Raw genomic sequence first — 13,922 nt, forward strand, 5'->3', positions numbered from 1 at the left:
TCATGGTGCATAGGATTTCCAACCAAAAAAATACATATATATTGGAAAGGCTCTCATTTTCTACCTGACTAAACAGGCTCACATGCCGAGGTTAAATTTATCGAGATAACCACCATACCAAAGGCTACAACTACTAACAACTATACACTACTATTAATACTTAGTAAAATGTGGCTCTACACCTAACATTCATTCGTTTTAGAATCTTTTTTCCTTTCTATTTATTTAATAAGCAAAATTTAAAATAAATTGGGGTAGGTTTCGGTTGGGTTTTTGCACTATATGGAGAAAATAGAAATTTACTTGTGTTGGGGGCCCATATAAAAAGCCCAATGGGGCAGTTTGGTCTTTCGGTGTGTTCAAATAAAGGGTACTCGTAAAGGGAACCCGGATTTTACGTTTCCATTCTAACAGAACAAAAAGTTTTTGCTTCTTTCAACACAACATGTGAGATTGAGAAGGAATTACCCTTTCTGTGTTTTGCTGCAGTTTACTTGCATCACTGGTAAATGCATCTAATGCCAAACTTATTATAATATAACTTCATTCTTTTTCCTCCACGCAAAATATCATTTCTTACTAGTTACCAGTTACTACCCCATGAGGTGAAAAAGGTATATCTTTAATTTGTTAAAAGAGAAAACTTTTTGTTTTTTTAATAAAACTAAAATATAAAACAAATAAGTTTTTATCCCAATATGTAATTATGAAGACAATCATTGTAAGTATTGAAAGAGACACAAAGACTGAGATTGCGAGACAGAAACCGAAATAAGTTTTAGTATTGTGTTTTGTGTAAAAAATCAATCTCTAATTTAATTTACATAAAGAGTAAAGTTGGAATTAATTAATTGAAATAGAGTTATTTTAAGTATAAAATATTATTAAAGTTTCAGTTTCTATCTCAAAAAATTCCTGTTCCTGTGTCCTTATTTTTTGCAAGTACTGAAATACTGACATTTTGAAGATGGTGACTGAAATTTTAATACCAATTTCTAGACTAATAAACATGATACTAAATCACAATCTTTTTCATTTTTATCCCAATACTTCAAAAAAAATGCTATGTTAGAATCGTAGTTGTATAGTATTTTTATATAAATAAGTAAATAAATAAAAGTAAGAATGATTGTTTTTATATAATTACAGAAAGCAAATTTTTTATATATACTAAAAATTAATCATTAATATTAACTTAATTATTTATAGAAAATATATACTAAAAGTATGTGAATGAATATATATATATATGAGTTAATACTCAAATTCGTCCCTGAAAGATACCTCGATCTCCATATTAGTCCCCGGATGATAAAGTTAATCAAAAGAGTCCCCGAAAGTTACACGAGTTAATCAGGTTCGTCCTTCTGTCAAATTGCTTGATGACATGGCTAACGTCTGCTCACGTGGCACGTTAACTGCCATGCTGGCAAAGAAGGAATACGACGCCGTTTTGATGGTTCGGCCAGATAGACATGAATCGGCGTCATTTTGTGGAGATAGTGGATTCAAAACGTTTCAGAGTGGAATCACCCTCCTCCATAACTAGTATCTTCACCGTTGGCTCCAAATTGTTTCGTCTTCGTCAAGCCATGCCCTAACCCGTTCACGTTGCATTCGAACATCGCCATCCACGTTTGTCGTCGTTGGTTGACGATCAAAGCGGAGCAGCTGTTGGTAATGAGAAGAGCGGTCATCAGCGGTTAGCAGCATTGATTGTGGAAGAAGCAAGCTTGACGGTTAGAGGTAAGCAGTAAAGTTTTTTCCTTTTTTTTTGAAGTCAGTTTGTAGGCTGATGTCGTAGGGGTGTCGTTATGTATAACTGTGTCTGGTTAGGGGTAGGGGTTTCTGTGATTGTTGTTTAAGGTCAGAATGCATTGCTTTGAATGCCGTTGTGATGATATTGTGTTATTGTTGTTTGATGTTAATGGGAGTTAGTTTTCGGTGTTGCATGTTTGTTTTGGGGTTAGGGTTTCTTATGTTATCATTGAGAATAGGCAGTTGCAATCTGTGTGGGCTAAGGAGGTTTTCTTCTTTCTGCTTGTAGATGGAAGGTCCTCCGATGACCTTTGTGTTTCACCATGGGGGACTGTTTAAGAAGAATGAGGAAGGAGATATGGTATACGAACCCGATAATACAGAGGTGCTGATGGGGGTTGAGGGAGACACGCTTGACGTCTTCTTTGTAAGGGGTTATTATAGGGAGTTGGGTTACATTGAAGCTGGAAGTTGTTGGTGGAAAGATCCTGGAGTTCCTCTTGCATCAGGGTTGAGAAGCTTAGTGACAGACGCAGACTTGGTTGCCATGTGCAAGGATTGCAGGAGAAACCACAATCTGATCATATCTACTTGGAGCATTGTATATCTCAGCCTTGTATAGTAGAGGAGATTGAGGATGAAGTAGTGAATGTGGAAGCAGAAGGGTTGAAACAGGGGAACTGCAGCTCCCAACCTGTGAAGAAAACAACAAGAATTGGTCCTCAGTCCCAGAAGCAAACCTCTCACCCCAACAGAACAACCTCACAGCCCAAGTCACAGCCTAATCCTACAATAAAGCCCATATCTGAGCCAATCAACCAAAGGTGAAGCCCATGTCTCAGCCCAATAAAGCAGCCACCAACCCAACAGACAACATCTCAGCCCAAGAAGACAGCTGCTCAGCCCATGAAGCGTGTTCCTCAGGCAAAGAAGACCAGTTATCAGGCCAAATCAGTCCCACCTCAATCAAATTCGTCATCAGAGGCAGGCAGTAACTCACAAGGGGCAAAGGACAAACAAAATAGCATTGGCTGCAGAGTCACAAGGTGTGGAAGACAAGTGAAGAAAGCTCCCCTCCAGGAAGATGACACTGACTCTCATGACTCTTATGAGAGTACTAAAGATGAACTGTATAGGCCTCCAAAGGTTGTAGGAGACAACCTCTATAGCAGTGAGAGTGATACTGACTCTGGGAAGGGGGAAAGAAGTGCAAAAAGGGACAGCAGGTCTGAAGTCAAAGAAAAGCACAAGCCCCCTAAGAAAAGACTAGCTGATAAAGAGATAGACACTGATGATTCCAACTATGAGGGCTCTGAAGATGAAGAAAGTTCTGAGTCTGGTATGTTAATTCCTTTAGGGTTAGTTGTTTGGGGTTTTTATTATGCAAATGTTAGCCTTTGTAATGTGTTACAATTTTTTTTGTTGCCAGATTTAGATGAAAGTGATGCTGCCTCAGATGCTGACTCCTGGCATTCAGAGGATTCTGATAAGGTGTTGGAGTCTGATGAAGAATCACCAGCTGTGTACCCACAGTTCAATGAAAAAACAAAGTTTGGAGAGTTAAAATTCGAGGTCAGTATGGTATTTAAATCCAAGTCTGAATTCATGCAAGCAACTAGGGATTATACAATCCAGTGGGGTAGAAATATTCTATTTTCAAAAAATGACAAAGTTAGAGTTAGGGCTGTCTGTAAGTCTGAAGATTGTCCCTGGGTAGTTTACTGTGCATGTAATAAGCAAGATGGTTCTTGGCAAATTAAGACACTAGTAGATAGTCACACTTGTCCGAGAAGGAGAAAAAACAGAGCTGCAACCCAAACCTGGACTCTAAGTAAACTAGTACCTAAGCTTAGAAAACACCCAACCATGAAGCACCGAGAGGTTTACGATTGGTTTGTTAGAAAGTGCAACGTCTATCTGAACAGCACATGCATTACAAGAGCCTTGAAAGCGGCTAGGAAAATAGTTGAAGGTGATGAGATAGCTCAATGGGTTGGTGTGGGACTACGCGAATGAGTTGCTCACTAGTAACCCCGGATCCACAGTTCAAGTGTCTGTTATCCCCATGCCTGAGAGTCCTCCCCTGTTTGATCGCTTTTATGTTTGCCTTGATGCCTGCAAGAGAGGTTTTAAGGCTGCTTGCAGGCCCTTAATCGGTCTGGATGGGGCGTTTCTCAAAACACTACATGGGGGTCAGATTTTAACAGCTTGTGGGCAAGATGCTAACAATCACATAGTTGTGATTGCTTATGCCATAGTCAGTGTTGAAAACAAGGACAACTGGAAGTGGTTCCTTGAGTTACTGCACAGTGACCTGGGAGACTACAGGGAGAACAAATGGTGCTTCATTTCAGACATGCAGAAGGTGAGCATTGTTTTTGATTCAGATAAGACAATACTGGGACTATTTGACTTGATCAATTAACATTGAGGGATCAATTTGATTTAATGAAGTTAGTGTAGGGACGAATTTGACATGTTAACTTGTCGTGTCTGTTTAACTTGCAGGGGTTAATACCAGCTGTTCAGGAAGTATTTCCCAGGGTACCATCGATTCTGCGTCTGGCATTTATGGCGCAATTTCTCAAAGCAGTGGTCTAGTACTGAACTGAAGGATATGGTTTGGGAATGTGCTCGGTCTAGGACAACAGTTGAATTCAACAGAAACATGAACAAAGTGAAGCTAATAAATCAAAAAGCATGGGAATATCTCGACAAGTGGCCAAAAGATGCATGGACAAAGGCCCACTTCAGTGAACTGCCAAAGGTTGATAACATATGCAACAATGCTTGCGAGTCTTTCAATGCAAAAATCAAGCATGATAGGGGCAAGCCGATTCTGACATTAGCTGAGGAAGTAAGGAGAATCATCATGAAGAGTATTGTTGACAATCGGAAGAAGCTAGAGAATTATCAAGGGATTCTCCCCCCTGTTCAGCAGAGCAGACTTGAAGCCATGACAGCTTTGTCTAGCCACTGGGCTCCTCAATGGTCTGGTGATGAAAAAGAAGAACTGTATGAAGTTCATGGGTGGCCAACCAATATGGTGGTTGACCTGGGAAAGCATACATGCAGCTGTCGTTTTTGGCAACTAACAGGTAAATAATTCGAGATTTACTCAATATAATTTACTTTTATGCACGACTTTAAAATAATGATTGGTTTCTCTATGCAAGGGATGCCGTGTATGCATGCAATCTCAGCTATACAGGATAAGAATGACAAGCGTGTTGAAGACTACTGTCACCATTGGTTGAAGATGGAAGCGTACAGGAAGACTTATTGCTTCAATGTGAATCCTGTGAAAGGTCAGGATCTGTGGGAAAAAACTCCACACCCAGCTCCCGTCCCACCACCATTTAAGGCTAAGCCTGGAAGACCAACGAAGAAGAGGAGAAGAGACAAAGAGGAACAACCCACTGGGTCAAAAACAAAGATGAAGAGGAAGTATAACCCTATCAGATGCATGTATTGCAGTGAGATAGGACACAACAAACGAAGCTGTGCAAAGAAGAAAGCTACCGAAGCTGAGGAGCATGCTAGGCAGCTGCAGCTGCAACTAGCTCTGGTTGCCCCTGCTGCAGAAGGGGCTGCCCCTGAAGCAACCACTGTCCCAGCTGAGCCTACTCCAGCTCCATCACCAACACAGACTCCGACAGTAATTGATATTAGCCAGTGTGACAGTATACCACCAACCCAGGAAACACAACAGGTAATCTGCAATATGTGATTCATTTTAAACATTTTCATAAATCTCATTTCTTTACTAAGCTAAATCTAAATTGTACCATTAATTTGTTTAGGAACAAGTCGCTGTTAGGCCATCCAAGTTGAAGGTCATTAAGGGAAAGCCAGAGTTCAGTCGTCTCCTAAAGCTACTGTAGCCGCACCAGTCGCTATCTCCGCTGAGACAATCAAGGGGACTAGTTCAGCTACTGCTAAAAAACTGGCCGACTTTATGACCTTCGTTCCTACTCCCGCCTTCAAGCCCCCAATAAAGACTGATAAATGACTTTGATTAGAGTTACATTATCTACATTTTGGTCATCTATGTCACTGAAACTTGTACTCTGCCCTTTTATTTTGGTCTATTATGTATCCTCATGTAAAAGCTTATGACTTTGATGTGGTCTGTTTAGTTTGTTAAACCTTTTGTTGTTCAATGTGACATCTAGCCTTCTATGGCAACTCAAATATAATAGTACTTTGACTACTCAATGTTTAACACTACTTTCACTACTGATTATGTCCATTCCTTGGTACATGTTACTTTAATAGTCATTGAATTGGTTTGGAACCTTTCAATCAGATTGTGTTGTTTACATATAAAAAAACCAAATGAAACATCTATTCTCATTCAATACATTCATCTCATTACATCATCAAGTGTTTGGAATTTGCTTTACTTGGAACGACACAACAAACTACAAACAATCACATTAAGCACAACTACCACAAACAGGAAAACTATCAACATTTTCAATGCTTTTACTTCAGCTTCCAAGCAGCCCAGTCTCCATGCCACCTTCAACCTCCATTCATCATAGTCACTATCAACCTGCAGCTCAGCCCCATAATCTTTCTTCGTCCCACCTTGGCCCATCCCTTCATACTCATCATCCTCAACCCACTTAAAGTAGTTGCAGTGGCTGCCCTTCTGAAAATTCGGAAATCAGAAAATAAAAAAATTAAACATAATCCCAACACACAAAACAACATCAAAAACCATAACATCTGTCACAACACTCACCCGGTACCTTGGACATGCACGGAATAGTCTATCTGGGTTCTCCGCTGTCCAGACTTTCTTATTGCAGCCTTCAACCCACAGAAACATGATTCCTCATGAGGTTTCCTCCTGCTTCGCATTGAGGCGCTGGAACCATTACTGCCGTTCGAGAACAACGACACACCTCCACCACGGCCTCCATTTCCATTTCCGGCCTCCATCGTCGCCCAAAACCACTAATTCCAACACGAACCCAGGCATATGGCCATCTGATTGATGAAGGCGACCTATTTATCGTGGAATTTAGGATTAGGTTTCAAACACTTAGGGACTTATTTGAACTGTTTTCTCAAACTCCTTGTCAGCACAGCTCATGACACGTGGGCCTTCCACGTTGCAAGCTAACCACACACATCAGCAACAGTTAGCCAGGTCACCAACGGAGTTAACGGAAGGACAAACGTGATTAACTCCTGTAACTTTCGGGGACTCTTTTGATTAACTTTATCATCCGGGGACTAATATGGAGATCGAGGTATCTTTCAGGGACGAATTTGAGTATTAACTCATATATATATATATATATATATATATATATATATATATATATATATATATAATATTTAATTTTATTTATATATATATCATATTTTTTAATTTTATATATAACGAATTATAAAAAATATTTGATTACTAATATTTGTGACTCATGAATGTTATTTACTAATAATAGTGTGTAAGTCAATAAATAATGAATTTAGTTAGTATGTATTTTTAGGTCATATGATAAGTTTATTATTAGTGAAAAATTTAAAATTTTTTATTTAATAAATATAAAATAAATATATTAAAATTTGAAATCTTTTATATTCTTAATAAAACAATTTTAATTTATAATCTTGATAGATAAAACCCATAAATAATAGATAGATTGCATGGGGGTACGGTGTTGATTGAGAAGGAGTGAAAAATAATTGATTAGGCAGAAAATGACGAGAAGCAGAAACATTTTGTATGAAAATGTAGAAGGAAAGAGAAGAGAAGAAGAGAAGAGGGGTGAGTGTGTTGCTGAGCTCAATGCTATCATAGAGAACAGCAAGAGACAGAATGTCTGAGGAAAAGTCAGATATCACAATTAATAAAATTTAATTTTTTTATTTATTTTAGTAAAAGGGTGAAGAAAACGAGACACAACCCAAGAGAAAGTAGACCAGCTCTTAAACCAAGATAAGTTCTTCTCATCCAACGGTTCTTCTTCAGTCTCACCCAAAGAGTAACAACAATGGTTACTTTGTGGGAGGATTAGGGTTACGTTAAAATTTGAGAAGTTGAGGTAACAAAAATTGGATCGTCTGATTTTTTAAAAATACAGAAATTAGATTGTTCATTTTTTAGAATACAAAAATTAGATCAAGAGATTTGTGAAATCGAATAAAGGAATTTGTGAGAATACATAAATTAGATCGAGAAATTTTTGTTAAAAAATTAAAAAATTTAAAGTATAGAAATCAGATACTCTAATATGTGTATCTTTTATATTTTTAAAAAATACAAAAAAATTATAATATTAAAATATATTACTACTTTTATTTCTATATAAAAAAGAGTCTAGTCTCCTATCTTTAGGCCAATGAGTAATAGTTCAAATGACATAATCTTCCCATACTAAATTAAGAGGTTGTGGATTCGAGTCTCCTATTGTTTGGTAGTAAAAAAAAAAAAAACCTAGCATTTGCATTGGTGCATGGTATCCAATGAAAGAAATTTTTTTAAAAGTAAATAAAAAATAAATAATTAATTATTTTTAATTAAAATAATAAATTTATATATGATAAAAATTATAAATGTAATAATTATTTTTTATTTTTTCACTGATCTTTTACCTAGTTATAGTATCCGGCATCAAAACCTAACCAATTCCAGATTTCCAGTGCAATTATCATTATAGTTTTATTTTATGTATTTATTATTTGCTTTTTATAAAGTTGCAAACTTTTTGATAATTAGCAGCGGGAACAATATTTTTAGGCTCGTTTCTCAATATGTCTCACGTCTGTACTCTATCTATATCTGTGGATATGACAGTCCAATTCTTTTTTTATTTTATTTTATTTTTTGCATATTGTATTTTATTTTCTATTTGTAAAATGGCACATGAAAAAGTAGAACTGGCCCTTCTCTTCCTTCGCCGTCGCAATCCGCTTCCTATTTCTGAAAAGCTCATCATACACCTTTCTTACTTTTTCTAATAAATCGTTAAAGTAAAAGGGGACAACATAAACTACCCTTTTCTTTTTCTTTTTCGGTTTATTCACTACTTGGATCTTCTTAACCGTTCGGCCCAGAAGGGACAAAAAAGTATTCAATTCTTATTGGCTGAACACCTTTTCACTTTGTACTTGGGCCTATCATATATCGTCTGGAGTGGATATTGGGCCCAATCAATTAAAAAAATTATAAATAAATTCATAACCTTTTAAATTTTTAGTAAAAAAGTAAAAAAAAAAAAAAACAAATCTTTCACTACTTGAATACAAACCCATTCACTTTTTAAAATGAGAAATATCAGATATCTAAGTTTCTCTAAAGATACGTATTTATTATAGTATATTTTAGACAGAATAATTTAAATATTTCAAATTTTAGAAAATAATAAACCTTTTTGTACTTTTAATTAGTCGTATTTATTTTAGAAATGGAAGTATTTGGTATAATTAGAGATAGGTGAATTTTTTAGATAAAAAGTCAATACATAGGGGACGTGTTGAACACGTGGGGCATATTGGACACATGGCAACATTCTGACCAACATGCGATAACATTTTAACCAACACATGAGAGACGTGTTGCAACACGTGAGGAGCGTGTTGAATAATTTCCATAATAATACACTTCAAATGTCAATATTCAACCAAAATACTATCTTTCTTTTCCTATTAAAAATAATTTCTGTAGAATCTATTTGGTTTTTTTTTTTGTCTAAAAAGATTATTGAACATTTGAAAAAATAAATAAACAAATAAAGGAGGTTCCCTTTTCCCTATTGTCACTACTTAGAGCAACTCCAACGGTTCAAAAATTTTGAATCCCATTTACTGTGTGTCAGAAAAAAAGAAGGGTGTACCATTCGAGCAATTAAAAAAGGAATTCCTTCACGAAGTTCGGGGCAGCAAAGGCCCTGCTCAGAGTGACGCTCTCTCTAAAAAAAAATAATATTTTATTAATAAAATTAATACTTTATATATATATATATATATATGTATTGAGCTAATAGTTACATATATAGTACTAATAGTTACATATATATATATATATATATATAGTATACTTTACATAATTAATTAGTTATTATAATTATTAATAAATTAAATATGATTAATTATATTAAATAATTAAATGATTAAATTTTTATTTATATAATAATTTATATTATTATATTAAATTAGTCGTTGCAAAACTAGCCGTTGTAAAATTAACTGTTGGAAATTAGTCGTTATTATGTTACTGTTATTATTAATAAATTAATATTTTGTTACTCTATATATACCACTTAGATACACTTCTATTCTTACACTCTCTACTACTCTTCTTCATCTTCTTCCAAGTTTACACAATCAAAGTTCTACTACTATTATTTTTTTTTCGAAAAAATAGATCCAAACCAACTCAACTCTTTCTTCAATTACTTACAAAACTTTTCTCAAATTCCAAATACCCAACAATCTCAAACCTCAAACACTCAAGTTCCAAATCAAAACATCACACTACCAAATACATTTCAAAATCCAAATCCACAAAATCTTTCTAATTTCAATTTTCAAGCTCCTTATAATAATCAGTTTCCTATATTCCAACCGCAAAATCAAAATTCACAAACACCTCATTTTCCATTTTCATCCATATTTAACCCTTCTATCGGAAATGTTACTCCAACTTCCTTGCCGTTTCCAACTCAATTCAGTGCATCAAGACATAACTCATCTGGTGTTGGTGGCTCTTCTAACCCATCCTCTCAGACTCCTATACAATCTAGTCCAAATTCGCAATATTCCGATTTTACCAACCCTCGTGGATTAGATGCTATCGACCTCAATGATGATGATATTGAAGATCGGAGGCAAGATAGTATTCAACACTGGCATTGGGAAGAGGATGAGATGTTGATCAGTGCGTGGTTAAATGTTTCAACTGACCCTGTAGTTGGTACCGATCAAAAGGGAGAAACATTTTGGAGTCGAATTCATAGCTACTGTGTAGAATTTTGCACCGACATGACAAGGGGGTAGTTGCATGTAAGAAACGATGGTATAAGATCAACAAGGCTGTTGCACAATTTGCTGGTTGCTACGATCAAGCTAGTCGAAACATAAGGAGTGGTTCGAACGCTGATGATATAAAGGAGTTGGCTTATAAACTTTATTCCACAAATTATGGTCAAAAGTTCACTTTTGAGAGGCATTGGAACATGCTTCGGTTGGAGCAAAAATGGAGAAGCCAACTACCTACACAGAGTGGCGGCTCAAAGAGAACCAAGGTTAGTGCAACTGGAGCATACTCATCCTCATCAAACCCAGAAACACCGTTGGCTGACGAACCCGGTGTGGACTCTCCCGTTCGCCCACAAGGATCAAAGAAGAGCAAGCGAAGAGGTAAGGGAAAAGCACAGATGTCTGAAGATTTTAGTGAAAGAAATCATCGGTTGTCAAAAAATTATCTCTCATGGAAGATATTAAGAAGTTAGAGAAAAGGAACTAATGGAAAGGGAAAAAGAAAGAGAAGAGGAGAAGGAACATAGAGCAAAGATGATGGCAATCAAAGAGAAGGAGTTACAAATTCAAGCGGCAATGAAAGAACAAGAATTACAAACTCAGAGGTATATTAAAAAATGGAGATAAAAGCAAAAGAAAGGGAATGGATATGCAAATACTTAATGCTGACACGTCTACAATGAGTGAGAAACGACGAGCTCTTCATGAGATTGCATGTGAGAAAATAATGGCCAAGTGGTTTACTTAATGGTTCCTTGTATTCGTAGTGTTATGTAGTATGTTCTTATTTATTTATTGCGTATTACTGCTATGTGATGTAGTTTGTTTTATTTACTTCTGATGTAAGTTTTTAAATTAGTCAATATTATTGTGCCGTTATTGTTCATGAAAGTGACCGTTGCAAAACTAGCCGTTAAGTAGCCGTTGCAAAAGTAGCCGTTAAGGAAAACTAGCCATTGCAAAAGTAGCCGTTGCAAAACTAGCCGTTGCAAAACTAGCCGTTACAAAACTAGTTTCTCCACTTATAAATATCAACTATCAATGACTCCACAACTCCACTTCAACTCTTCTTTCTCACCTCGACAGAGAACTAAAAATTACATTTCTCCATATGGCTAAAAATTTTGATGATATGTTTAATGAGGCTTTGTATGGCAAAAGAAGACGGCAAGATAACACACTGATAGATAATTGGATCGATGAGTATTTACTCGAAGATTCAGAAGAAGAAGATATCGATAGAAGCCCTATCCCAATTACTCGTAGATGGATCAACAGAGATCGAGAAGCAGGACATGATCGCCTTTTTCAAGATTACTTTGCAGATGAACCGGTGTATAATGCTGACATTTTTCGACGGAGATTTCGAATGAGAAGAGATGTGTTTCTTCGGATAGTAGACGCTCTCTCAAACGTCTATCCGTATTTCCACCAGAGGGTTAATGCAACTGGAAGAAGAGGCTTGTCGCCACTTCAGAAATGTACCGCTGCGATACGGATGTTAGCATACGGCGTAGCAGCTGATGCTGTTGATGATTATGTGCGCATAGGCGAGAGCACTACAATTGAATGCTTGGAAAAATTTGTTGAAGGTGTCATTTCTGTGTTCGAGGTTGAATACTTGCGAAAACCCAATCCAAATGACGTACACCGCCTGCTACAAATGGCAGAGGGTCGTGGCTTCCCTGGCATGTTGGGTAGCATTGACTGCATGCATTGGCAATGGAAAAATTGTCCAAAGGCGTGGAAAGGTATGTACATGAGTGGTTATCGTGGGGTTGCAACCATTATACTTGAGGTTGTAGCATCTTCAGACCTTTGGATATGGCATGCGTTCTTTGGAGTTTCTGGTTCAAACAACGATATCAACGTGTTAGATCGTTCTCCAGTATTTGATGACATTCTAAATGATCGTGCTCCGGAAGTAAATTATACTATTAATGGTAATAATTATACAATGGGATACTACTTAGCAAATGGTATTTATCCTGAATGGGCCACATTTGTCAAATCAATCTCAAAGCCACAAGGGGAGAAACGCAAGTTATTTGCACAATACCAAGAAAGGCAAAGAAAAGATGTGGAACGCGCATTCGGAGTGTTGCAAGCACGCTTTGCAATTATACGTGGTCCAGCTCGTTTTTGGAAAAAGAAGAAGCTTGCCAACATAATGAGAGCTTGTATTATATTGCATAATATGATTGTTGAGGATGAAAGAGACACTTATGCAGGAAATTTTGCTCAAGGCTTAGAGTATGATGATGTTGAAAATGGATTATCACAACCTCAACTGGGAGAAGAAGATTTTGCACCATACCATCAATTTCTCAAAAGAAATGCCCAACTTCGAAATAGGCAGCAGCATAGACAATTGAAAGAGGACTTGATTGAACACATATGGCAATTTCACAATGTTTGTCGTCAACTGTAGAATTTAATTATGTTTTTTGTATTAAGTAATTTTACAAATTTGTGTAATCTCGAATTATATATTGTGTATTGTTGTTATGTATAAATTTATTTAATATTAATATCTTTTAATAGTGAATTATTTTTAAATTTAAATATTTAAATTATATTATTAAAAAAAATTAATTACATTAATTTCAAGTATTTTAATTAATTAATTAATTAGATGGGACCACAATAGGGACTAAAGTTAGTTCCTCCTAATGGAGAAGAGAGAAATGCTTTGAGTTCCTATTTACTATTTATGACGCAAAAGCTGTTGTGGAGTTACTTTTTATGACAAGTGGGTCATAAACAGAAACTGGGATGAATTCCCTATTGGAGATGGTCTTAGTACTTACTACTGTTGAAGAACAGTTGTGTTGTATGGGTGGTTGGCAAAATGAGCAATTGAACATGTGCAGTTCTGTGTGAAAACTGAACACTGAAGCAAATTCCAGGAACTGAGAAACCCTTCACTTTTATATGTGCTGCTATGCTTTCCACGTGCCATTACCATTTATCACCACCCTGTATGTCATACTATTTCAATGGCCCCGTTTTGTTTCACTCTTCTACTGCTTTCACTCTAATTAGTGAGTGATATTTACAAAATCCAACATTCAATTGAACTTTTACTATATAATATCTATAGTCTTAAATTAATCAATTGAGAATGCTTGTAGTTGTGCCAAGTAAGAGCACAAAAATTGTTACTG

The 13,922-nt window shown here is 36.2% G+C and overlaps 2 protein-coding genes across 2 annotated transcripts; both read left to right on the plus strand.

Annotated features, from left to right (window-relative positions):
- Window positions 1-7,010: 7,010 nt before the first annotated feature.
- On the plus strand, window positions 7,011-11,228 carry LOC130932485 (glutathione S-transferase T2-like). Its single transcript, XM_057861818.1, has 3 exons — window positions 7,011-7,022; window positions 10,327-10,683; window positions 10,767-11,228. The coding sequence occupies exons 1-3, from the start codon at window positions 7,011-7,013 to the stop codon at window positions 11,226-11,228; spliced, it is 831 nt and encodes a 276-aa protein (XP_057717801.1).
- Window positions 11,229-11,866: 638 nt separating this feature from the next.
- LOC130932495 (uncharacterized) lies at window positions 11,867-13,186 on the plus strand. The gene has a single exon (XM_057861829.1). It carries the CDS (start codon window positions 11,867-11,869, stop codon window positions 13,184-13,186), a length of 1,320 nt encoding a protein of 439 aa, XP_057717812.1.
- The last annotated feature ends 736 nt before the right edge of the window (window positions 13,187-13,922 follow it).

The sequence above is a fragment of the Arachis stenosperma genome, chromosome 1 (genome assembly GCF_014773155.1).
Source record: "Arachis stenosperma cultivar V10309 chromosome 1, arast.V10309.gnm1.PFL2, whole genome shotgun sequence".
Lineage (NCBI taxonomy): Eukaryota > Viridiplantae > Streptophyta > Magnoliopsida > Fabales > Fabaceae > Arachis > Arachis stenosperma.